Source organism: Antedon mediterranea, chromosome 8, assembly GCF_964355755.1.
Source record: "Antedon mediterranea chromosome 8, ecAntMedi1.1, whole genome shotgun sequence".
Lineage (NCBI taxonomy): Eukaryota > Metazoa > Echinodermata > Crinoidea > Comatulida > Antedonidae > Antedon > Antedon mediterranea.
The window spans coordinates 14,269,233-14,296,113 of NC_092677.1; the positions used below are offsets into that span (position 1 = coordinate 14,269,233).

At 32.8% G+C, this 26,881-nt stretch overlaps 2 protein-coding genes across 3 annotated transcripts; one reads left to right on the forward strand and one right to left on the reverse strand.

Annotated features, from left to right (window-relative positions):
* Positions 1–544: 544 nt before the first annotated feature.
* Positions 545–16,979, reverse strand: LOC140056869 (membrane-bound transcription factor site-1 protease-like). Of its 2 annotated transcripts, none has more exons than XM_072102379.1 (22): positions 16,858–16,979; positions 14,364–14,780; positions 13,829–13,983; positions 12,658–12,772; positions 11,155–11,270; positions 10,877–10,997; positions 10,353–10,573; positions 10,056–10,172; positions 9,585–9,652; positions 8,588–8,690; positions 7,921–8,072; positions 7,627–7,791; positions 7,448–7,544; positions 7,143–7,235; positions 6,534–6,671; positions 5,887–6,059; positions 5,678–5,793; positions 5,186–5,342; positions 4,204–4,328; positions 3,529–3,744; positions 3,093–3,342; positions 545–2,550 (listed from the first exon to the last, which is right to left on the reverse strand). In XM_072102379.1, the coding sequence occupies exons 2-22, from the start codon at positions 14,572–14,574 to the stop codon at positions 2,226–2,228; spliced, it is 3,234 nt and encodes a 1,077-aa protein (XP_071958480.1). In that variant the 5' UTR covers positions 14,575–14,780; positions 16,858–16,979; the 3' UTR covers positions 545–2,225. The 2 variants fall into 2 exon arrangements, with proteins under 2 accessions (XP_071958480.1, XP_071958479.1); XM_072102378.1 differs by having other exon boundaries at positions 11,155–11,273.
* Positions 16,980–17,025: 46 nt separating this feature from the next.
* On the forward strand, positions 17,026–25,593 carry LOC140056866 (uncharacterized). Its single transcript, XM_072102375.1, has 7 exons — positions 17,026–17,181; positions 17,904–21,030; positions 21,414–21,554; positions 21,881–22,121; positions 22,795–22,979; positions 23,539–23,644; positions 23,770–25,593. Exons 2-7 carry the CDS (start codon positions 17,929–17,931, stop codon positions 23,979–23,981), a joined length of 3,987 nt encoding a protein of 1,328 aa, XP_071958476.1. The 5' UTR covers positions 17,026–17,181; positions 17,904–17,928; the 3' UTR covers positions 23,982–25,593.
* The last annotated feature ends 1,288 nt before the right edge of the window (positions 25,594–26,881 follow it).

Sequence of the window (26,881 nt, forward strand, 5' to 3'; positions counted from 1 at the left end):
CTACTGAAAATATCTAACAATCGTAGAACTCGTCAAAAAGACTACATAAATCGATGAAAACACAAAAAATAACTTGAGTAAAAAGTGGTATACAATAGACACATTTGGAAAAAGACTACTGCTTGCTAAAAGACGATATTGAAATTTATGGAACCAATATCATAACACCAACAACGCTAAATACTGAAGACGACACTCAAAACGGTGATGCGATAGTCGTTCGTGTACATGATAATCGTGGGATAATTGTGGTCCTGATGATAACTAACGATCGTAGAACTCGACGAAAAGAATACAAAATCGATAAGAACACAAAATAATAAATGAATGAGGAGCAAATTTTATGTAATAGACACATTTTGAAAAAGGTACCGTAAATGCTCCCTAAAGACGATTATTGATACATGTTAGTTCGTGTAAAAGACGCGATAAATGTGTATAAAACGCGATAACCGTATAAAATACGCGATGATCGCGTGGTTTTTTGAAAAAATGTCAGAATAGGTCTACGTTGAACGGTTTATCGTATTACACCGATGCGGCTTTGAAATAAAAACTGTGAATTGTATAAAAAATATATATTTTTATAGCATTTAATATTTCAACAATGAAATGTAATGAATTTGTATTTTCACCAAAATTGTCATAATTGTTAATCATGTAGAACCCTAAAATGTACACAATTAAAAATAAGGAAAGAATTCATATAAAATAAAATACAAATATTCATAAAAAATTACATTAAAATTAAAACATACTACAGGGACGACATATTCATGTTCTGTACCTCATTACACTACAACGCCCTAGTTTTCATTTTATACACTACGGTATTCTTATTACATTAACTGTATTAATATTCATGAAAATCCAGTATTTCCTGATTAAACCAGATAATCTGATAATTTTGTTAAATGGTGATGACGTTTACATTTAATTTGTTTCCTTTCACTTGACTTGCAATCTTTCTATTGTATTGTACTTCTCAACTTCTTACAAATTATATCTTCTGATGAAATTCGCTAACAGTTGCCATGTTCACAATTCACACTTGGGCTAAGTAATATACTGTAAAAACAACTTAACTGAAATCCTTAACTATTTATTCACTTAAGTGAAAATAGAAATATCTCGCTTATAGAAACCTCACCATCATCGGATCTTTGGGTGGCTTTAGTAGATTATTCTTGATACACGTCATTTACTAAAAAATCTAAACTATAAATTTGACATATACTGTACATTGAATTGAAAATATAAAATTGGGTAAATGAAATATATTACTAATCATAACAAATACGTAAGTTATACACACTATTTACAAACAAAATATTGAAAGCTCAAATTTAATCTGAATACATACAAACAATTGAGTATAAAAAGGTCAACAAATTATACCTTCTTCATTTTGAATAAGGTCCGAATTGGGATTCCCTGTAGTGTAGAGACATTAACGATATAAAATGTGTATTGAATATCATACATACAATGCAGCATAAATATGAAATCTAATCTTAATTATTAGAAATAAATTATTCAAGCAAAGAAATGATTGATGTTGAAAGGATAATTACGTACATCCGGACTATGAAATGATGATAAAAATATTCGCATTTTATTTACGCTTTTCATTAGACACGACGTCAACTGTACCGATAGAAAAACAATTTTACATGCACAGTTGACTGTGAAAAGTGCGGTTCTGAATGTGGTTATTTTTTTTTTTCAATGAAAATTGAACTACGCTATATAAAAGTATTAATAATGCACTCATTTTCACATTGTGGCTAATCAACATTTTGTACGAGAAAAAAAAACCTGTTTGCATTTTATTATCAATACATTTCCAATAAAAAGCCTTCGTAATAGTTATTTCGATATTTGCAATATGACAGACATTGTGAGATAATATTTCAATTTAATGAATATAAACATGAAAACGGAAGGCAAGACTACTGAAAAAACAAATATAAATATTACCATGATTATATCAGGTTTATATTTCAATTATTAAAAAACATAGTATTTTTTTTACATAATATTTTTTAACATTATGTTCGGGAAATCAAAAACAGTATAAAAAAAATGTAATTCATATTGGCATATTTATCTTATAAAAGATACATTTATAAAATCCTTAAATAAATATTAAAAGAAGTACAAAAAAAATATTAGTTATTATTTATTTACATGTATTATTATTATTATTATTATCAAGAGTTTTATTACACACTTGGAAACTTGCCATAAAAGCGTTCTTGTAACCTAGTGAAGCGTTTCAACCGTGGCCCTTTTCGTCGCTTTGGCCTCGTTTTCCTCTTGTGTACGTGAACGAAAAAGAATACGAGTACTAATACAGTACTGAAGAATGCAATTAAAGGATATGCATTGGAGTTGTCCAGTTGGTTCGAGTGACTCATGCCTGGTGGTAGTTCCCAGTCATCGACTCGTTCAATTGCAATGCCGCTACGCTGTTGGACGTTAGGTTGTTTCACAACCATAGGCCCCGCATCCATAACAGATAGCAATTTCTGATGTTGGTATAGATTACTTGAGATACAAAAATAAATATTCATTTTATTTTCAAAGAAATGTTAAAAGTATGCATATCTCAGGTAGAACTGCTACCCTAATAATGCATATCTGGGGTACACACTCTATAATTATGCTAATGTTCTTAGAACCAGCATGTACCATATCTGGGGTACACAAACTACATCCTAATTTCCTAAGAACCTGCATACCCACATAATACATATCTGGGGTACACACGCTACATGCTCGTCCTTACAACCTGCATACCCAAATAATACATATCTGGGGTACACACACTACAGGTATATGCTAATTATGTCCTTAAAACCTGCATACCCAAATAATACATATCTGGGGTACACACGCTACCAGCATACCCTATTAATGAAATTTGTAGTAGACATTAATTGCTTATTGCCTGTTCATTCTAATACTGTATCTCTGAGTCCTAAAAACTATAACAATGCATCTAAGGAAGGCATGTTACTTTCTTATACCCTATAAAGAGCTACCCTAATAAAGCAGAATGCATACCTTGTATTTTTATGGACACTTACCTTGGTGCCGATATGTTCAACGGTTCCCCTTTAGCCCAGGCCAAGTGAGGGCAAGCAGGTAGTGGCCTAGGCTTTGGCTCCCCTAAGTGACTGTCCAGTACCTTTGAGTACCTATGCAGGTGATTGCCTTCCATGCGTTCAGGTAACTGTCCTGAAGGGGGTAGACTTATTGTTGACTCATCACTGAGATCAATTGGCAAATTACTAAAGGACGTGTATTGTAACAACATTTCAAGCAACCAGAAACATTCTGAAGAAAATAAAATTATTCTATAATTAAAATTATAAATGTGTGTACACATATGTATACATAAGAGCAGAATAAACTGAACCACAAATTACTGAATAATACATTACTGAACAAAAACTTGCTCATGTGAAACTTCTGTAACATACTTTTACTGCCTGTTTTCCTTCGCATCTATCAATAATATACCTTTTTGCAAATGACTGCTGTCAACACAATTAGAATCCCCATAGAGCACAACACGTCCTGATGTAGGGTTCTGTTGATGTAGGCCTAGAATAGGAACATCATCTTGTGTCTTGGTTTCACCTGTAAGCACCTCATGTCCTTGGTTCTTCAGGGAACGACCAATAATGAGGCCATCGCTTGGAAACTTTGCTATAGAAGTGCCTGATGCAAAGTGCGCTATTCGGAAAATGAAGAAAATACTTAGTAAATCTGCATAGAAAAATAGAATGGTTAGGGAGAGGCCTTTGCCCTTGGATACAGGTTGAAAGTAGTGAATGATGATGATATATGATGATGTATGACGATGATGTATGACGATGATGTATGATGATGCTGATGTACAGTATGATGATCATGTATGATGATGTATGATGATGATGATGATATATGATGATGATGACGTATGATGACGATGTATGACGATGATGTATAATGATGATGTATGATGATGAGGTATGATGATGATGCCGATGATGTTGATGATTATGATGACGATGATGCGTAATGAATAAGCTTATAATTTAATTTTTAATAAAAGAAAGTATAAATTGATCATTTTGGGCTATTTTCAGTAAAATGACTTACAGAAATTACACTCAACAGTTTAGATTTGTTAAGATAATAAGAAACACTTACTTTGGTGGTCTCCAATTGAATACATTCCTTCATACACATTATCACTAAAGGCCATTCCTAACGGAGCTAACAGATCATTCAAGGCAGGAATGTTGCTACCACCTGTATCCGGCATCCACCATTGCCTAAAAAATAATCAGGTGAACATTAGAAAGGTCAAACACTGTTTGATTCAAGCAAGGCTAAGCTTCGGAGATCAAATGGTTTATTTGTGGCTGCGACACAATCAGTTCCACATCCTTTAAAAGACACCATGCACCACAGAGAATCTGTACATAGTATACATACACATGCATGTTGGTATTTGTAGCAGCCAGACATAAGATCAAAAGACAGTTACGGGTTTGTATCTTGGCAAGGCATGCTCAGTGTCCTGTTGTTAGATTGCCTTGACAGCTACAATTGTGTAACATGTATTCCTATTGTGATATCTATATAAATGCTACTAAATTTTTCGCATATTTTAAATATCTTGTCCAAAACTGAATGGTACATGCTCACTTTCCTATTAATTTGAAAGATAAACACTAAAAAAAGGCAAAAAAATAGCAGTAATTTGACCATGTTATGTCACTGCATAAACAACACAATCTCCTCTGTTGTGTACCGCCATGGCCGGATCTACAAATACCATGCCGGGCCGCCAAAAAACAGTCTTTAGTTAAAAGTATTGAATGGTCGCGTCGTTGAAATTTTAATTAATTACACCTATTGAAAAGAATGATTTTGGATCAGTGAGTAAAAATGCTGTGGCCATTTATATCAATGCTTAGTACGTTCAAGTTCAAATCCGCAACATGTGTAATAATTAAGTATGACCGCTTAAAGCTAAAAATCAAAACTAGACCACAATGTAATTACAAAACTAGCAAAAAAGATACGAAACCTCACACACAAAAAAAGTTGCAAAATCGACAAATATTCCTACTTTCCTAATTTGCTTAAAATGTATTTTGAAAATAAATTTGGTAAATAGACTTACCTTGTATTTTCATCATAAAATTTTACTTTTTTCATAACAGATACATTGTACCAATCTGCCAATACCATGACTGATAAGCCATTCTCAACATCACGTCTTAATTTAGTTATTTCTTCTGGAAAGTATTCTTCCTCTGCATCTGCTATCAGTAATGTACCTAAAATTGAAATATACACATAATGAATCTATTAATAATTTGCAGAATGAATGTGTAAATCATACTGTATTGAGATGGAGTCCTGAAACAAAATGACAGTCAATCAAAATGGCTATTATTTATTTTGAGCATGACTATCTGTTCCATTAACAAAGTTTAGTACGGATTCTAGTCCAATTCTGGGCTTGAAAGTTCTACTAAGGGTTGGTAGTTCTATGTGATAGGCTAGCGTTCTACCCACACAACCAGCACAATTCAACTTCATATATAAAAGCAGTGGTATACTATCAATTTTATATGTTAATATAGAAGACACAGAGGGGAATACTACCTACCATATTGCTTTGCATCAAAACATGTGAATGGCTTTCCGAGCACCTCAACAAAGAAGCCTGCATTGCGTAAATGTACATACATATCTTTAAAATTTGTGTGTATATGATCACCATTCCTATAAAACACAACATAGTATCAGTAATCATTGCTGTATGTATATTCATTGCATGTTTAATTATAGTTATATACTTTAAACAGACCGACTTACCAATCTAATGGATCGTTTTTCATCCGTAGATTGTCCCTTGGGAAGTATCCAGGAGGGTATCTGAGGTTGTGATACTGATCCCAGAGTATCCTTCGGCTTCGTGGAGGTGTTGGCACTATCTTAACCTTTATTGGCAATTTCAAATGAGACCGTCTAGGAGCATCTTCACCATTCTGGAAAAAAAAAAAATATTTTGAAGAAAAATAGAGTGTAAATTGCTTTTTACTATATACTAAATTTGTATGTGTCTAGCAGGGGTAACAGAGACGGAATAATTTCAGTCTCTATGTCGTCCCTCGACCAAATGATATCTTTTTTTTTTGTGTTTTGTGAAAGTACATCCTATGCCGCCGTTTGCTGATTTCGATTGGAATAAATGTTGAATGAATGAAAAAAACATTTTATATTTTTAAATAGTTATATAGATTGTTTTCTTTATTTGTTCCATATATAAAAAGGTGTACATGGAAATATTGTTTTCCTTCGACAAAAATAGTAAAATAAGCAAAACAAATTACATCTTACATTTGATAAAATTACCATTTACAAAAATAATTTATATTTTTATTATACATATACAATTATATAAAAAAGAAAACTAAAAACACTTCTAAACTTATATTACCAATTTTGGACGAATACAATACCTGAGGTGGAGACTCGACCGTGAGGGTAATCCTACCCTGTGCAATGCCTCCCCAGCCAGCAGCATCCTTTGAAACAGTCAAAGATACAGCAAGAAAGCCAGACCATGGCCACAGTAACGATGAATGGGATATAGCAACCTACAAGACAGAATATCATTCATTATCTGTTTCATAGAACACAAACACTATTGTATTGTATTTATCCATTCATCCACTGTTTCAATCATGAATCAATCTGTTGTGGCTTGGTGGTTATGATGCTTGGCTACCACTCCAAGGGTCCTGGGTTCAAGTCCTGTCACATGTCAGGATTTTTTCTAAGAACTAAATTACTCCACTCCCAAAGACTTGTAATAAGACTTTGTTTATGTAGAGCATCTTGTGTATATGTTTGTCTTGTGAACCTCTGAGGGTCCCCAATGATCAGCAATAGCTGGATGGATCACCCTCGTTAAATATGGTTAAAAAAAAAAGAAAAAAAAAAAAAAAAGAAAAGTCTCAAAAGATATGCCATTAAAAGAAAGCTTGGTAAAGTAAAGCTGTGAACTAACCCTTGTATAATAACCAATAGCTAATACTGTGTATAATAATAATAATCTGGAAACTTACTTCAATATAGTTGCCATTTTGAGGTGTATACGGATGCCAAACAGGCTTGTCGATGATCCGTCCAGAAACTCCCATACCATTCAAAATAGTCACCTGAAAATTGAATAGATAAATTTAATAGGATAATAGTTGTTATTATAGTAAATATAGTAAATGTTTATATGTGAAGGGAAGTTTCCTCAGATGTTGAGAGGTTGAAATTGGTTCTGTTCACTTGGGGCAGTGGGCTGGACAAAATAGGTGTATCAATTAACAGCATTTGAAAGTAGGCTTTAAAGTAGCCAAAAATATAAATCTTTGCTTACATTAACAACTGACGGCATGCCTCCATGGTAGATAGGTTGCGAGCAGTAAGGCCACATGTACGGACACTCGGTGAAATCAATGTAGCTTGGGCTTAAACTGGAAGAAAAACACTAACTAATAACCAATGTAATTTGAGAATTACAATCTACAAATATATATGATTGATATACAATTTTACCTTGCTTGCGGTTTGTAATTGCTAAGTATCTGGTGAGCTCGTACAAGATCTAATTTTCCCATGCCTTGTTCAAAGATGTTAGCTGTTGGGAGACGTCTGGCTGATGCCATGAGGGCCTGTTTCATACTAGCAGGATTCAATACATTGCCTTTTTCAATAACAGCACTAGAAATGCAAAAACAAACTTTGTCACCAAAAACTTCCAAAATGTTGAAAGTGATACTTTTAATAATTTGTAAATAAAATAAAAATACAACGGACACAAAACAGTAATAACTGTTTTAATACACTTACCTTGCAAGCAGTGTGACGGCGCCTGCTACTACCGGTGAGGCAACAGATGTACCTGACAATGTGCGGCAACCACTCTTGAGACCAGAGCCACGCACTGCAGAACCATAGGTGACTATGTCTGGTTTCACACGACCATAACCGCCTGGTAGTTCCTGAATTGTAGTAAGATTCAAGAAATTGTATTGGTCCATGTTAAAATGGAAGTTTGTTTTGCTTGGCATAATTAAGACAATAAAAAAACAAAAGAAAAATACATCAAATTGCAAAATGCAATGTTAAAATACTATTTATAAGCCTATATTAAAATACTATTAAAAATGCAGATTTAAAAAACGCCAGAGATTTAAGTTTTGCCAATGAAACTTTACACTGTGTATTCAGTAAATAATTATGCTCTTCTTTTTTGTTTAATTACCCATGTTTTTTTTAAATATTTTTTTTTATTAATATTTATAACACAATCTTATTTACAAGCATGACCATATTCTTAACAATGAACTTGTTCAAAACCTGAACTTATCCATTAATTATTTTTTAATATAAAACTTATAAGATTATCAATTACATTTCGTTTCAATGAAAGGAACATGCCAAAAAATATCATTACAAAACATCTTGAATAAATTAGGCCTAGATCTATGCTCGTAAAATAAATTTCTAAATTTACCCATGTTGTCATTCCCCTTGATGAGAACTTTGCTATACTGTCCTCAAAATTGATACCACCAACACCAATCACATCCATCTGATCTGCTGGGTTGTTGAGGGTGCTGTCAATGTAATGAATGTAAACGTAAATGAGGGAATAACCTCAGGGTTAGTCGGGACGACGTGTGTGAACGACACATAGCACAATTTTCTACTCCCCTAAGGGGCCCTTCCAAACGGCGCTCATTCGTCTGTCCACAACGACAGGGGCTGAATCCCCTACTCTTCCAAAAGATGTACTGGGTTTATTAAAGTGCATACAGTACAAGCAATATGTGCCAGAGAAGTGAAATAATTTTTCATAAACACTATAATAATATAATAACAGGATTTTTATAGCGCACATAGTGCTCAAGACTAAACATTATCCATGCAGTTTGTGAACACAGTGCGAGTAATTCTTTACCAAGTAAGCAACGATGGAGACCATGTCATTAAAAAATGATATAAACAGCTTTTAAAGAATGGTATTTAAAATTATTCGATTTTGGTTTTTCTAATAACCTATTTATGTATACAAAATTATTTCAAACGAAAAAAAAACAGTAGAACCACTATTATGGGACCAAAGTGTTCCCTAAATAAGTTTGGCTGTAGGATTCAAACATCTTGCTGGTTTCTTGGACATAGGGGTGTACCAATGGGAGGATTCTATTGTATTAGGTTTGTTTGTGCCATATTTAAATAAGCTTGATTTGAACTGTATATCACTTTATTGGCATTGTTTCAGAACTATACAGTTATATCCCATGGGGTATCACAGGTAATTTAATTTAAACACAAATATACCATTGATTATAATTTGTGCACAGACAGTGTAATTTAAAATTGTTTATATGTTTTAAATAGATAATAATGAAAAAGAAATCACTTGGTCCAATGCCAAGGTGATATAAAGTTAACGAGTCAGCACATGCCTATTAGCTTGAAACTGAATAATAATATGGAAGTCTTACCCATACAAAGGTCCATCATTTCCAATAGCGGACACCATGATAACATTATTTGCTGTAAGTTCCCATACCTTGAAAAAGAAAAACCAATAGAATAGTTATAATCAAAACAAATGTAACCCTATATAATTATTATTGAGGTATTAATTAAAATGTTATATGGGAAATGAAGCATGCACTATATTAATTAGAAACTAACAAAATTATTCATTGCATTCAATCTCTGAAATGCTATGGTCTTTAGATCCAAAAGGTATTTTTTACCATTTAATACGCTCTCTGGATATCTCAAATACTCAAATACCAGACAAAAACATTTGGCACCAGCTCAGAGGTGTGCAGTTTGAGAGGAGAGTTGGCTGTATAAATAATTAGTATTAAATGATATATTGTATTATAATTATGTACTATACAAAACATCTTAAGATATATTTTAATGTATTTTAAATGGAAAAAATTCAAAATATCATTCACCTTGTCAACAAATGGATGGTCCATAAAATCTGGTCCCCCTATACTTAGATTTAGAACATTGATTTTCTTTAATATGGCGTAATTAAATGCATCCAAGAACCATGATGTATACGAAACCTACAATGAAAAATAGACACAAATCAAAGCTCAAAATTGGTATGATGACTTACAATATTCCACTATAGGGTTTAAACCACTCTGTGCAGGTTCAAACCACACTGAGTTGGTTTAAACCACTCTGGACTGATTCAAATAACTCTGTGCTGATTCACATCTTTCTTTTTGTTTAAACCTTACCTGGTTGTTTGTAAAGACTCTAAAAATAAAGAGATCAGCATCAGGAGCGAACCCAAGACACTCTTTATTACTGCTGATGACACCAGCTACAAATGTACCATGACCCAAACCATCATTCAATGTTTTCTCATTGGTCCAGTTGGTTCTTTCTTTTACTTTTTTAAAATGCGGATGATTTTCAGCTAGTCCAGTATCAAACACAGCTACCTTTACACCTTTGCCTGTAGAAAATAATTAGGTTACCTTTAGGATATTTGAATATACCTTATTTCACTATGCAAAAATACATGTACAGTTTTCATATAATTATAATGTATAGGTAAATAACTCAAAAAAGTAATGACATGACAAGACAGAGGGAATACTACAGGTGAAATTCAAACATTTTGTAATACTAAAACCTATCTAACAGCTACAACTATGCCTATAGTTTTCAAATAAAAAGGGGTTTTTTCTCAAAATATTAAAACATTTTTTTGTTGTTGAATAGTCAAAGGGACAATACATCTTTAAATATAGTTTACCCGAATAGCCAAGATTCCAAAGAACATCAGCATGCAATGCTCCAGTGATTTGCCTTGGAAGCGCCCTCAAGAGTCTACGACTCGAGTGCCGGTTGTTTCCATGCCAGAATCCACTAGTACTCTAGAGCAAAAAAAAGAAAAATAGAATAAGATGATATAAACAAAAACTACAAATACCCTACAATGTATTTCAATAAATAATAGATGGAATAAGAATAAATAAACCTTTCTTTCACTTCAAACAAAGTACAATTATATTTTTTAAATAAAAAGCCTACCAAAGCTAAACTGGTTCGTTTGAGGGGACGAGAGGAACGCCAATTTTGTGACCAACATCCTTCTAAACATGGCTTTCCTTTTATTGCTTGTAAATCTTCATCTTCATCTGTAACATCTTCTACATCAAAAGATAGCAATATTAATAATGAATAAAAAAAATGAAATTACATATAATTATTGTATATTGTACTTGCACTAAGGAATGGTTAGTAATAGCTAGTGTTGCCCAAAATATCTGGCAATATATTTCATTGTCATTGTTTTCCCAGAACTTTGTCTTTGGATATAATTAGTATTTAATATTATTAAATACATAATTCATTCACATAATGATGCTAGTTTTTTATTTATGTATAGTATAACTACTGTTATTGATTGCGAATAATTAGTATAGCAAATGTTTTATTATACTATACAATGTAAGCTTATCTGTGTACACTTTAGGTTTAAAGCAAATCTTGTGTATGTTGGATTGAATAAAAGACAATTCCATATTTTGGCATTCAAAACATTTTATTCATTTTGCATCCAATATAACTTGGCCTATGATACACAATGCATTCTGTATTTTATCCAAACAAATAATTCATTTAATTAATTAATCCAATCCAACTTCCACTAGCATAGTAATTAGTAATATGGTAAATTAAATTTTTACTTTTTAAATAAAAATCATGCTTTTTATATAAGTTCTTATATAACGAAGCTTAGATATTAGTACTGGGCAAAAGACAAATTAAAAATTTCATTTGATAAAGCAAGCTACATACAACAATCTCTATAATTTATTCTTGCAATTGTATTCAGTTTAGATAGCTTTTTTTATGTAAATTTGTTTTGTATAATTTTAGTAACAGATGACATGAATTGAATTACAATTACTATTGTTCAATAGAACTATACAGCAATATTATGGGTATTGAGTCATACAGGCTACAGGCAATATTGTTATATTCAGTGCACAAAGGGTTCCTATAGAATGAATAATAGTATTGAAAATCAAGCTTAGAAAACAAGCATTATTAAATTTACTTAAGTGTGGGTGGGGAAAGGGGGAGGAGTGAGAGTGGGGAAGGGAAGACTAGGAGTGAGAGTGGGGACAGGAAGACAATGAATGAGGGTGGGCAAGACTAATAGTGACGGTGGGGAAGGGGAGACTAGGAGTGAGGGTGGGGAAGGGGAGACTAGGAGTGACGATGGGAAGGGGGAGACAAGGAGAGAAAGTCGGGAGACTAGGGTGAGAAAGGGAAGACTAGGAGTGAGGGTGGGGAAGAGGAGACAATGAATGAGGGTGGGAAAGGGGAGACAATGAATAAAGGTGGGGAAGGTAGATAAAGGCTGGAAATAAAACTACAACTACACAAGTGTTGCTTAAGCAATTCAACATTTTTAGTTGAAACGAACAAACCTGATTTTCATAATAATATTTGTGGGGCCTTACTGTAATATGGTGGGAAAATATGTAGAAGATTTTAAAAATTGTTCAAAAAGAACATGCTAACCTGTTTCATGAACTGTTTTTAATGCTCTTATAACCTTGCGTTGTGGTGTTACACGTTTTACAGCTGGGTGGTCCAATAACAGATCTAACCAAGATTTGTCATCATCATTTACCAACTTTAAAAAAGGGAATTCAATAATAGAATATAAGTTAAAATGCAATTAATATGGATAAACTTAAGCTCTGTCTACACTATCACACTAGTTTCACCAAAAAAAAGTTCTATGTGCCCAAATATAGTAGTGATATGCCCAATAGTAATTATGACATCATTGTGTCCATATAATATGGGCACACCACATGTTTGTTGTCACATAAAGTCTGATAGTGTAAACAAAGCTTTAGAAAGCTTAAAAGACCTTAAGCAACCTATGAGAGATTTCAGACTTAACACAGGGTTAGCAACAAATGTTTTCATCTTTTCGTATTGATTATAACAATTTTATTTTCTTTATAAAATTATTTCGGCCCCGAAACCTTGACTCAGAAATACCGGGATGGTGTCCGGCGGGGGATAGTTTTACCTTAGTTAAGCATAGTTAAGCTTAGTTACATTTTTTCACATTATTGATAGTCTCCATCCCCGAAACCTCGACTAAGAAATACCAGAATGGTGTCCGGCGGGGGATAGTTTTACATTAGTTAAGCTTAGTTACATTTTTTCACATTATTGATAGTCTCCATCCCCGAAACCTCGACTAAGAAATACCGGAATGGTGTCCGGCGGGGGATAGTTTATTACCATTAGTTAAGGTCTAATGTAAAGCACCTAGAGGGGTCAGTGATCCAGTAGGTGCTATATAAATACTGTTTATTATTATTATTATTATAAGCCTAATACACAACTACTTAAGATACAGTATTGTACCCCTAAAAAATAATTGTTACAAACTTTTTTGTTAAATATTTGTCAACAAATGTTTTGTTTAAATAGTAAGGAAGACAAATTGTCTGTAAATGTTTCTAATTAGATTTAAATTTATTTTTTAGAACTAAAATCAGTATTTTTTTTTGTTTTTTGTTTCACATTGAAAGTAAATAACTTTACTAAAACTATATTTGTTATCCAATCTTTATTTTTAATGAGTCAAATAGAATGTAGTTAAATGATTTATGCCTCGAAAAGAATTTCCATGGAGAAATTATAAGTTTAAAAAAAAATTAGCTGTTACCTTTAAAACATCAAAATCACTGGGATAATGAGTGGCAGGATTGTCCCTTTTAAGTATGCTCCATGTTACCACTTGGGGATACTTTTTAATTGCTGCTTTTATGTAGTTATATCGACTTTTTGATGAATAATAATTGTCAAATATCACAATATATTCTTTGGAAAAAATAAATGAAAAGAATGATTAGGACGGTCGGCTATATTTTTTAAATAATAGAAACTTAAATTTCACTATTTCACAGAGGAAGTGGGAAGTTTACTTATTAAAATACAAACTAAACAAAGTTACAGTTTTAAAAAGGGTAACTGTATCTACTGTAGTACAAGAAAAAATAAAAAACAATAAGATAAAACATTATAGGGATATATGGAAAAAATTGTTTTGACATAGAATGATATATTATTCATATTTTTAAAAGCTTTGATTAACTGTAGTGTACTGTACCGTACAACATAAATATATTTTTATTTTAAATAATAAAACACTGTATTACAGTATTTTTTTGGAAATAAAGAGAATATTGTTTAAAACCTACCATGTTCAACATGTTCTGATGAAAACTCTATTTTTAATTCTGGTATATCTTCATCTGTGGTAACATTACTAAGGCAAGGTAAAAACTGCAACACGTCAACGCTATCAGATGTATTGAGACTAACATCATCGTTGTCCAATTTTATTGCTATTGTCCCAGTCCACAGTATCAAAAATAGCACCACAAAAGAAATTGAGCTGAACAAATACATGTTCTAATTCAGCCTAAATGTTTGTATCTATAAAACCTTGTGTTACCTATTGAAACAAATTGTACCTTTCCTCCTCTTCATTTCACAAAGTCTATACAGTACACTCAATATTAATGTACAAAATGTTTTTAAAATTATATATTTTTATTACTGATCATCGAAGGATTATTTAATGATGTAAGTGCAGTATTGTTTAATCCAAAGATCTGTAAAATATAATGTCGGTCAGAGTAAATTACTAATCTACAAACTGAAATATGGTAAGAACATTGATGAATACATTGTGATATAAGGATCCTACATACTAAAACACACTCGTTGATCCTGGCCTGTAACATATTTCATACAGTCAATACTCCCAAAAAAAATTGATTTTTACATTGATGTGGCCTAAGATCCGTGATAAACAACATAATTTTATTACAAATTTAGAAAAACAATATGCCTTTTTCAGGAAACGGAAGACATTTTGATCAATGACAAACAATGCTGTGCAACAGAAATAACATACAGTAGTGTTTTCAGGGGATTTCAGGACACCATGTTTTTGAGGGTATTACTGTAAAACGATTGGCCATGATTAAAAAAAAATGTTGATTGCCTAAAATCCAACACAAAAAAGAAACAGTGTTGAAGCATCAAGGCATACTGTCTACACCATTTTATTTATTGGTGCATATGCTATTATACTGTACACTGTGTTTTACAATACAAATCATTTTTTTTCATTTCTTTTTTAATAATACATAGAGAGATGTAGGCCTAGGCTAATATTTTAGGAACATTTTACAGTAAAAATGCTGTCCATCAGTTTGTCCGTTAGGGAATTACGAATTTTTAAGTAACTTTTCCTCTAAAAATATGCTTGCAGCGCTATGTTATTTCTGTTGGTATGCTTCCCAGCACAGCATTGTCATCGATCGAAGATGTCTTCCGTTTTGTTAAAAAGGCCTATTGAGATTGGTGAAAGAAGAGCGTAATTTTTGATGCACGGTGTGAGAGCTTGATATGTGTGTATATAGCTGCAATCCACTCGCAAATTTAATACTCTAGTACTAACTAATAGTCTGTATTATAATTATAAAGTTGTTAAATAAATTCTAAAATATGCAAATAATATTCCGGTCAAACTGTGCCTGTGAGTGGCGTGCTATCCTCTGTAGATAGGCTAGTGCAATTTATCTCTCCAAAATACATTAACTAGATGGCTTCACTTGTGAACTACAAGGCCTAGGCTAACTCTACTATCAATACTATAGTACTAGGCCTGGATTAGGCCAAGTTGAGCCGCCGACAAGTTGAGCCGCCGCCAGAAAAACGTTATTTTCTATGAAACGCCAAATGCTTACTTTCGCCGGTGCTCGTTTCTATTTAATAGAAGTTCTATTTATATTAATTATTAGATATAACGATGTATATTCCAAAGTTTATATATCACGGTTTTTAGTATATATTATTAAATATTATAATTAAAGAGAAATAATTATGAATATCTGACTTGTAGATTCCAAAATATAAGGCCTAAAACATGACCGAAAATGATCGTTTTTAGCCAAAAATGACGTAAACATGTTGCCCCCTTAGGCGGCAGTTGTATGAACTAGGCCTACTCCATTTTCGGTAAAATAATTGCATAAAATCACCGTTTTTTAGTAAAATATTTTGTGTATTAACATTGTAAAATTCAATAAAATATGATATTAAAAGATAGTATATAAAAAATAATAATTATTTAACCTCATTCGAAGAGTATCAATACTCTATTATAGTCCTGAGAGACAACGTGATTTTACGCGAGAAAAATATTATGGAGTGCACTGCATTTTTACCTTGAAAGATTAAAAACAATTAAATTATTAAATATGACTACTTTCCTTTGCTGTGTTGTTATGGCGGTTCAAACCAACAAAATTGTAGTATGTAATTATTATTTATTTTCATGACACAATAAACCTAAAGACCATGAACTTATGTACTAGGACACCCCTCTATCACTACGCGAAATGTCGTAAAAGACGCACTGGGCGTTTCATAGAAATTACCGGCGGCTCAACTTGTCGGCGGCCCAACCGGTCATATCCCCTAGGCCTATAAGACATCCTCTCCCGCCTGTCCCCTGCTGCTGCTCTGACTCAGTTTCAGGCCTAGGCCTAGCTAGGCAGCTAGGCTAGGCCAGCAAGCTGGCTGGATGATGGGTCTTGTTTTACCCAACTATATTATACACAAAACCAATATACCTATGGCAGCGAACCATTTCTATACTTATCTGTGTATTAAACTTACATTTATTATCATAATCATGTGTAAAAGTCTAAATTATTATGAATAAAAAACGATTTTTAAACTCTTCTTCTTATTGTTCCTCTTTTTCTCTCTTTCCATGTTTTTTTTGTTGTGAATTCCCATGATGCATTTTGTTTGTTAGTGAAAGGTCAACAAGAGGTCATCATCACAAAATCATGTACAATAGTAAATATTAAAGGCAAGAGGCCTAAGAAATATCAATAAAAACAGATGTAAACATAGTTTAAATGCGATTTCAACGTCATATTTTAGTGATTAATTAATCAGGAAGCAATAGAGATTCTAAAAAATGTCACATAAATTGTAAGTAGACTGTGTTTTCATGATTTTTTAAATAGATATCGGAGGGAGTCTGGAGTGTGTGGTAGGCCTAGCTAGGCCCAAGTTCCATACGGAAGTTGCTCATTGAATTGAATGCTTTGGCGGCTATACTAGCCTAGCTAGGCCAATAGTGAGGCCTGGATTGCCTGACAAAAGTTGTACGTGTAGTAGATAAAGGTTTGCGTAGGCCTATGTTCTAAATACACTATAAACTAAAGTAGGCTTGATTCTATTACAATAAACTTACTAAAATTAAACGTTTATTATTAATTATTTAATTGTTCTTTGTTTTTTTTTTGTCGTGTACATTGATGCTATAGCCTATTAAAAGTATTATGTATGTAATGTTTTATGCTCGCACACTAGGTCGATGGAAGAGGAAGAAAAAAGCCTGTATGTTATGCGCATTTGAACGATTTGCACAATTTGCAATTATGCAATTTTGCAATTTGAATCAAAATACTCAATTCAAATTGCACAGAGAATTTCAGTAATTGTTTGATAAAACGTTTTGTGTTATTATACTTTGTGTTCAACATATAATATATACATATAAAGCCTATAATGTAATTATTAAATTTCATTCAATGACAATCCACGCATAACTGTAGCCTAATATATAAAATTTCTTTTTTAATGAAATCATCCTTTCTAAACTATGCCAATAGCAATACTTCACTTTTAAAATATTATTATTATTACAGACCAAAAACTTGAAAATAAACTCAAATGGCAGCACAACAGGATATGGAAGAGAATGGTGGTATAAGAGATGAATTATCGGAATCCTCTCAAACAAATGGTACAAAAAAGAAACATATTCAAATTCAGTTTATGGAAAACAACAACTCAGAAGATTGGCACGGTACAAGGATGAGCCTTCTAAGCGAAATTCATGTAGGCTACAGGAACATTGAAAGAACACTGAATGAGAGGCCATCATATACCATTCCTTTCCAAGCCAGATCTGATTATCCATTTGATTTTGAGAATGAACAGCATATTGCAAGAAATCATGTTGGCCCAGAGTGTGTTGATCACTTGAATGGAGATATGTCCAATAATGAATCACATCATAACAGACATTTAAATGGCTTCTTTCTCACAGACATAAACAGTAGAGACGGGTTAATGCCACAAATGACAAATGGAACTTCTGCAGATCATGTAACCTCTGCAGATGTAACTTCTAACAATGATGTCCAAACAAAGAGTGAACATATAAACCACATTGGCACTTCTGATAGTAATTTAAGCAACTGTACATCTCTGCCAGATACCTTACCTTATGAAATTGATGAAAATCAATTTGATACACAGAGCACACCACATGAAAGAAGAGATACATTTAGGCTCCAATCAAATGTGTTGCCTGAACGAGACACCAATACCTCAGAACATTTAAATGAGGATTTTAGGGAAGAGTTTGTTCAAAATGGACATCATTCTGTGGCAGAAGATGCTGTAGTCAATCAGGATTATTTAAATGAATATAGAACTTCAGAAGTATTTCAGAACAATTTAGATCCTTGTGATGCTGTTTCAGAAGAAAATCGTAGATGTTGTGCAGATGCTACAGAATCAGTTCTTAATGTCATTTCAGGAGAAGTTGAAGATTTTGATGAAAGACAAAGTCATAAAAACAGTGAAACTGATCTTGAAGTTGAACTAAATAACTTGTTACTTGAAAATTTTTCAGAGCAACAAGAAAATAATGTTTGTGAGGACAAAGGTGATGATGTTGATAGTGACCTCGATGCTGGAAGTCAGGATAACTCTTCTTCATCGTCGTCATCATCCTCTGATATTGTTGATGATATGGTTATGAATGTAGAGATGGGAAACCATTTGCTTACATCATCAGGAGCGACACCAACCTGTGTTCCAGGAGCAAATTCATCAGATGACAGTGATGAGGGACTAGAAGCAGATGTTTGTGATGATGTCAGCGAACGTGAAGATGAATCAAATAATGATGAGGTTAAGAATCTACCAATGGATGATGGAGATGATGATGGCTGTCTTGACATTTGGGACATGCCACAAACAATAGCACCAGAATTTGATGAAGATGAACAAGAAAGACTTATTGATAATAATTCAATGTCTTTTCTTGATTATTTACCAGAAAATTATACATTGATTAACAATGATAATTTATGTAGGAATGGCAATAATGATGGAGCTTTTAATGAACTTTTAAGACATCATTCCGACTTCCAACATAGTACCAATTTTGTTGGAGATTTTTCTGAGTGTTCTGAACATCTTGATACTCACAGACCTTGCCGACAATCATTAGCTACTGGTCATAACTGTAATAAGTTGGATGAGCAGTCAATATCTCTGGAGGCAACTCATGCCTCATTTGGTAGAGTTTCAATGAATTCTTTTCAGGCAGTGCCACATCAACCTTCTTTTAGGCAATCTATTTCAGAAGGTGAACATGTTAAACCTAATTCCTTTAATAGAATTGATGATGAAAATATTCTGGAAGACATGTCTAATGTCTCTAGTACAGAGTATGGGTTTAATCATCATTTGGAGAGCATGCATAGAGAGTATAAGGATTCTAAAAACAAGGGTATTAATGAAATGTTTTCCACGTCAGTCTCCCATAATCAGTCAAGCCCATTTTTAAATACTGAAGATCACCCAAACGTTAGCAGCACATGCAACAGTGCATCCTCATTTCTGTCAGAAGGTGTCCGGAACTGTCATCTTTCAGAAGATGGCATGATGTCCATTAAAAATGACAACATATCTATAAACCAGAGACAATATTTTGGTATGGCTACTGGTGGTATTCGTGATCAATCTAATGACCAAGAGGATGAAAAACATAGCAAAGAAAGGCTTCTTTTGCAAGAGGTAAAAGATCAAATGGCATTGCAGTTGAGACGACTTGATGAACGTCGACAGGAGGAACTACGTTTTGAAGAAGTACTACAAGCAGAATTTGGAGAGGAGGAACAAGATGACCTTGAACTAGATTACGAAGAGGATGAATTACCGCTGCGGCCTAGTAACTTTGTTGTAGGAGATCTAATACAGGAAGATTCAATAGCCAGTGAGGAAGAATTGTCGGATGTAATAGAATCGAATCCTAGTTTTGCTGTTGATGATCTTGCTTTTGCAGGAATTGAAGGAGCATGTTGGTGTTTCCAAGAAGAGCAATTAGCCAATGAAGCCTCTTCGTGTAATAAAAGCGAGCAACAACCTTGTATAAAGAGTAATTGTAGTACTTGGCATAGTTTACAAAATGAGGATGTTGGAGAAGAAACAATGGATGAGGAGCAACAAAGAGAACATGATCAGCCATTTATTGTATGGCGTCGCTCATTATTGAAAGGAGAACACGAACCCAATGATGATCAAATAAGTGATCTGGAAGGTTATGTTAATGATAGAAATAATGAGTTTGTGGTACGAAGAAAACGTCAGACAAATCAACCTGGTAATACAGACAGAGACTGTATGCTAGATAGTGAAGATTTTAATCATAATCAAAACGATGAAGAAATTGAATCTCCAGAAAGTGTAGTTGAACTTGAGGAGAATGTTTTGCGTGACAGACTTTTAGCATTGAAAAAAGATGATGCAGATGCACCTCTTTGGGATGGTTTACATCCAAGGAATGTTCTTGGCACTTCTAATGAATTAACAGACATACATCAATCAGATACAGCTTCGGCACATGTGGCAAATAGGACTTCTTTTGTACAACATAATGAATTTAAGAGCGAGTTACCTGAAGATTGTATTAATATTTGTAATAATACTAAATGTGTAGGAAAAGACGATAATACTTCAACCCATAATATTGTACGGGTAAGTTCACATATTGAGCTAAAATTGATGAAATTATAATTTTGTGTGTTAGCAAGAAAGACATTTTTCTGGCGGATCCAGGATTTTTTAATTAGTTGAGCGCTAATATTTTTTTAATAGTCTGTCAAATAAAGGTATCACATAATATTTAATAATTTCATGTCAAAAGGTGAACAGGTGAAAAAGTGAACGCACTAGAGCTACCCACTGGATCAACCATGGAGGTGCCATGGAGTTACCTCCATGGATCAACCCTGCAGTTAAAATAACAATCCTAACTTGTTCTATAGTTTGTGGGCCAATATTGAAAGTTTTTTTTTCTATTCATTAATATTGATAATAGTTTAGTAATTTATTATTTTGATACTTTTGTAATACTTTAGGTTAAAAAACAGAGACCAAAACCTGTAGAAAAGTTACCAAAAAACTCGGCCTTTATATGGACACCATGGAACGCTGAGAGAATACAAAAATGTCATAAAGGACCATTACCTTACCTACCAAATGCTGTGAGAAATGCTTTGGTGAGTATTGAAGGCCCATTGAAGGTTCTTGGGGTTCAAAATACCTCCCTTTTTCCTGAAGTGCCCTTTTCAAACTAGAGACCAGCAGACCAAACATCCTCTGTATTTTCAGTCCTTTTCGAAATTGCTAAGATAATTTATACACAAGTTTATGCAAGAAAAATGTTTCTTCTGCCATGAGAATAATATTAATAATGTAATCCTGACAATCAGTCCTCTAATGTTTTATTATATTACAATTTTGTAAATAAAAACTTGTATATTTTGATGAATAGGGTATATTTAATATATAAAAAGGGGATAAATGATGTTTTCTTTATTTTCAGGTGGCGTTGGGATACAACCCAAACATAAAGGAAGAACAGAACTTAACACAATACATCAAGGAGAACTGTTCGACAGTTCCAAAATTTCTTATTTCCAGTCGCAAGCATTTTGGACTTCCTGAGGATATCATAGCTAGCTTATCCAAACATTCAAATAATGAAATGTTCTCACGGTTTTTTCCTTTTTTTCCCCGGAGGAGTGTGAATCTTTACAAATGGCTAAAAGAATGGATATCATTAGGTAAGCGTACAGTAGCAATGAATAATGAGAATAAGCATCTTTTCATTTACAACAACTAGTTACAGTCATTGTGTGCAGGCCGTGGGGCTTCCTACTGTAACTTGTTTTCTGAACACAGTGTTCAGACGAAGACCAAGACAATGCTTAGGTCATAGGTCATCATTAATCAAAATATCGAGAGTCAAGCCATGTTTAAACTAGTTGATATTATTTTGATCATCATCATGTTAGTTAATTAATTAACACTTCGTGTTAGTTATTAGTATTAAAATTAAATGAAATAACTTGGTTGACAATTCATTAAAATATAACTATACATATTTCAATATATACAAAAGATGAAGGGCTAGTGTTGCCCGAAAGCTCTGCTAACTTTTCTGGCTGTTTACTTTATCGTTTTGATTTAGCTTTTCGCTTTTTTTTTGTATCTCCATTGAGATCCAGCCACTGATACCCACAGCATTGTCATTTTTTTCAGTAATTTGCCTTTGGATTAATATAAAAAGAGAAATGTTTAATCAATTTACAAATGTAAAATGTAGTTGTGTTATTGGATTGCAATTTTAAATGAGTTTAAATTTAATTTGGAAATCATCCATTTTCCCACCTGCTGTGATATACCGATTTCAGTATACATGTGAATGCCTTATACTTTACTTTAATTTCTTTACAGGTGTGGTTCCAATTGCGTCTTTCAATCCACAAGTTGGAATTGATTCTAATTGTCCGATTCCTAATGAGTGGCACCATCAGATGATTTACGGATTGGATGAGCATCAAGTGTACTTGTGTACACCAAACATAACACTAAGTTATAACAAAATAGAGACACAATTAAGCAGTGATTCAGTATTATTAGTAAGCCTTACATTTTAAAATTTAATTCATTTTTCACTCACATAACAATGAATGGTGATAAGTTGAGGGTGTAGAATATATGGTGAGCTTTAAAAATTTATAGTATTCAGTTAGGTGAAGCCAAGCCGATTTGAATATAAAAATGGTAAGAATGAAAATATTCTCCCAATACATTCATTTTAGACTTTATTCGATTAATCAGCCACTTTCATCTGGAATCAAATGACAAATCTATGACCGGTAACAAAACTCATAATTTAGACAGTTACCAATGGCACAGAGAAACGTATTGTCCATTACTCTTTTTTCGGTCAATCATATAAAAATATTTTCGTCTTAAGCTCTGTCTACACTATCAAACCTTATCTGCCAAAAAAATGTATGCCCATATATGGACATGATGATGATGATGAGTCATATCACTACCATATTTAAGCATATCACTACCATATTTAAGCATATCTCTAACATATTTGGGCACGTATCACACTCACAAACTATTGATAGTGTAGACAGAGCTTTACTTATTTTTGTTTAACTTAATAACTGTTTTCTTTAGGTTGCCAGAGAGGAGGTAGTAAACCGATGGGATAGGCGATCTAGGCTAGGTGATCTGAAACAACCACCTGATAATGATTCCAGGTGGATACAAATGAATGTGTTAGGTAAGTGTTGTTTCAATGCCTAATTCCCTATAATCCTGGATGCACAACTGTGTGCACCCACTTTACAACACAACAGATGCATTCATAAACATGTAAATCAAATTTCTTTGCATTACACTTAACAGGGCAAGTTGTGAATGTAATGAGAGAGCAAAGTGCCCCGAAACCCCACGAAGATTATAGTAGACGATACTATTACAAGCCTCTGAAGCAGCGGCGTACTACTCATGTACAGATACCTGCCTGTTATAAAGGTGGAATTACATTATGTGTTAAGAAAGAGGACAAGAAGGCATACGAGGCAGTAAAAAATGCTCCAGAGTTACCATTGAGGTGAAGAACGAAGCCATGTTCTACACACAATAAGAATAGCTGTTTATATAAGGAATGGAATCAACTGTGTGTTTGAAGTGAAATGAGTAGTAAGTCTTCTGATAGCTTGTGAAGGTCCTATTCACATGAAATACCTTGTGAATCATCATTATGAAGTACCTTGTGAATTATCATTATGAAGGTCCTATTCATTTGAAATACTTTGTGAATCAGCATTATAAGGTCCTGTTCACAAGAAATACCTTGTGAATCATCATTATGGTCCTATTCACATGAAATACTTTGTGAACCATTGATAAGAAAGCGTTAATGTTAGCAGCAATATTAAACTGTTGATTCACATTGTGACCTAAAATTGATATCTTTACACAGAAATGTAAATTTTAATGCATGTATATGCAGTCACTTACACCTAATTTGTTATTGTTTGATTATTTTAATGAATTATGAATTTTAATGCAATATTGAAAAGAGGATTATTATTATTATATATTAGTTTCCTTTGGGATAGTCAATGGAGTATATTAACCACAGTATACTCATTTCTCTACGAACAATTAGAACTACAGTTGAAAAAAACATCTTCATTTATGTAAATTGAAAGGCTAAAAAATGTCCTTATTTTGCACAGTTATACAAAGTATGAACTTTGAATTTAATTATTTAAAAAATACATTTTAAAATTGGTGTATTGTGTTCTTCCTCAACCTATAGTTTGTACTTGCAATTTTCTAAATTATAAATCTTGCCATAAATTTCATTTTTTCAAATGCAGTGATTTTGGTGCATGTTTTTCATTTTAATTGTTTCCATTTTTCATTGTTTGCCATAAAAGTTTCCCAAGTTTGTGTTGAGCTTGAGAACTTGACTGTCACAATGTACCATTTGATATGTGATTCTCATATTAAACTACTGAAAAAGGTAGTTATGGTAAAATTCTATTGTTTTAATATATTGTCAGCTTTTCTGTTTTCATTTTTAAAATGCTAATTTCAGCCCTTCACAAAATTATAATTATAATCATCTTATCATTGAGTTTTGATACAGTATTTTATATTCATCAAGTGCATTGAAGACATAGGTAGAATAAAGTTCAATGATTTACAATAATTGTCATTAATTAAGCTAAATGAAATCTTTATCCATAAAATGATGGAGGTAAAAACATAGTATTATATTACTATAGACAGTTACTAGAAAGGCATTATTCAAAATGGCCACTGTATCTATTCCATAATCAAACTAGCCTATGTAATTGGCCCATAATAATTCCTCCATGAATGTGATTGGCCAATTGAGTATTCAGTCACATGATTGGCTTGCTGTTTCTCTGATTATTTTGCAGTTGGTTTAAAATCATAAAAACATAAATTTGGCACATAACGTAGATACTGTAGATAGATGTTATTACATTTTTGTCGTAACAAATTACTTGTTATCAAGTGTGTGAGGAAAAGTTTTGTTATGTTTTATGTACTGTAATAAATTAGTTTTACGTTTTTATACTTTCCTATGGGAAATTGTTGAATCAACTGGAAAATACCAGTGTAGAGAAGTGGAAAATGTACTATACTATTGTAATTTTATTTATTACGCCTAAATATTAAATAGCATAGCGATTATACAAAACATGTGTTGTGGTTAATACTGTATACACTTTTTATATTACACTTATACAACATTGTGGTTTCCACATACAGACAGGCATATTCTTAGGTAAAAAGCAGATACTGTACGTCAGCGTTCCACAACTGTTTTTGCCGCGACCCCATGATCCTATTTTGGGAATTCTCGCGACCCAACATTGTGTATTTGAGCTTACAGCAGATTTTACAGACTGCAAACAATTTAAATGAAGACCAAGCTAAACACTTCTCAATACACCAAGCTTTTAAAGCTGTCTACACTATCAAACTTTGTGACAAAAAATGTGATCTGACCATATATGGACATGATGATGTCATATCACTACCATATTAGGTAACATCACACTTTTTTTGTCAAAAGAGTTTGATAGTTTAGACAGCTTAAAAAACTATTTAACCAGACAGTGACTTAATAATGATGTAAAACACTAAAAGAAATTGCAAGGAATGGAAGTCAACTAAAAATCCTCGTTAGAAGAGCAGCTGAAGCGGAGATTTCTGAGGACTTCTCTGAGGAACAGCCTTAAGTCATACAGACAGATAGTGTCACTACTCAATATGGTTGTTAAACTATTGTTTTATGGTTGTTAAAATATTGTTTAAAACAAGCAAATCTCTGAAAAAAGATATTGAAAATGAACAAAAATATATGAACTCTGAATAATGTTGATGATTATTGTAATCTACGAATTCATTTTCTCACAAATTCTGATATTTCTTTTTGCATTTGACAACACTCATAAGGAAAATAGTTTACATGGCCATGACTAGATTAAACTTAAGTTTATAACTCTCTGGTCAGACCATTGAGAAATAACTTATCTCTCAATGGTCTGACCAAGGAGAAATAATTTATGGAACATGGTCAAATAATCATTTGGTCAGTCTAATTACCGATAAACACCAAAAACAATAAAATATTGTTTTTGGTTGTTTCAGGTAGTTTTCGGTAATTAGACAGACCCCAGTGGTCTGGCCCATTTTATAATAATGGAAACACCAACCCCAAATCATCAGTAACCCTTTCAAAATATATCTGTTACGATATTTAAATGACAATAACTTGAGTAAAACATGACAACATTCTTTCATATTTTTGATTTAAATTTATTTATCCACACTAGGAATATAATGTATCTACAGAATCTTATGTAAAAAATAATAAGGGATGTGCCAAGTGCTGTGGTACAAAGGTTTTTAACAATAATTAAGATAATATAAGTGACAATGCACCATAATTTGTTCATGTTTTCCTAAG

Coding starts and splice junctions, on each gene's coding strand:
- LOC140056866 (XM_072102375.1), top strand. CDS start 17,929: ATGGCAGCACAACAGGATATGGAAGAGAATGGTGGTATAAGAGATGAA. Junction 21,031..21,413: donor CAACCCATAATATTGTACGG/GTAAGTTCACAT, acceptor GTAATACTTTAG/GTTAAAAAACAGAGACCAAA. Junction 22,980..23,538: donor GCAGTGATTCAGTATTATTA/GTAAGCCTTACA, acceptor TGTTTTCTTTAG/GTTGCCAGAGAGGAGGTAGT.
- LOC140056869 (XM_072102378.1), bottom strand. CDS start 14,574: ATGTATTTGTTCAGCTCAATTTCTTTTGTGGTGCTATTTTTGATACTG. Junction 6,672..7,142: donor AAAATGGCAACTATATTGAA/GTAAGTTTCCAG, acceptor TCTGTCTTGTAG/GTTGCTATATCCCATTCATC. Junction 6,060..6,533: donor CGGTCGAGTCTCCACCTCAG/GTATTGTATTCG, acceptor TTTTTTTTCCAG/AATGGTGAAGATGCTCCTAG.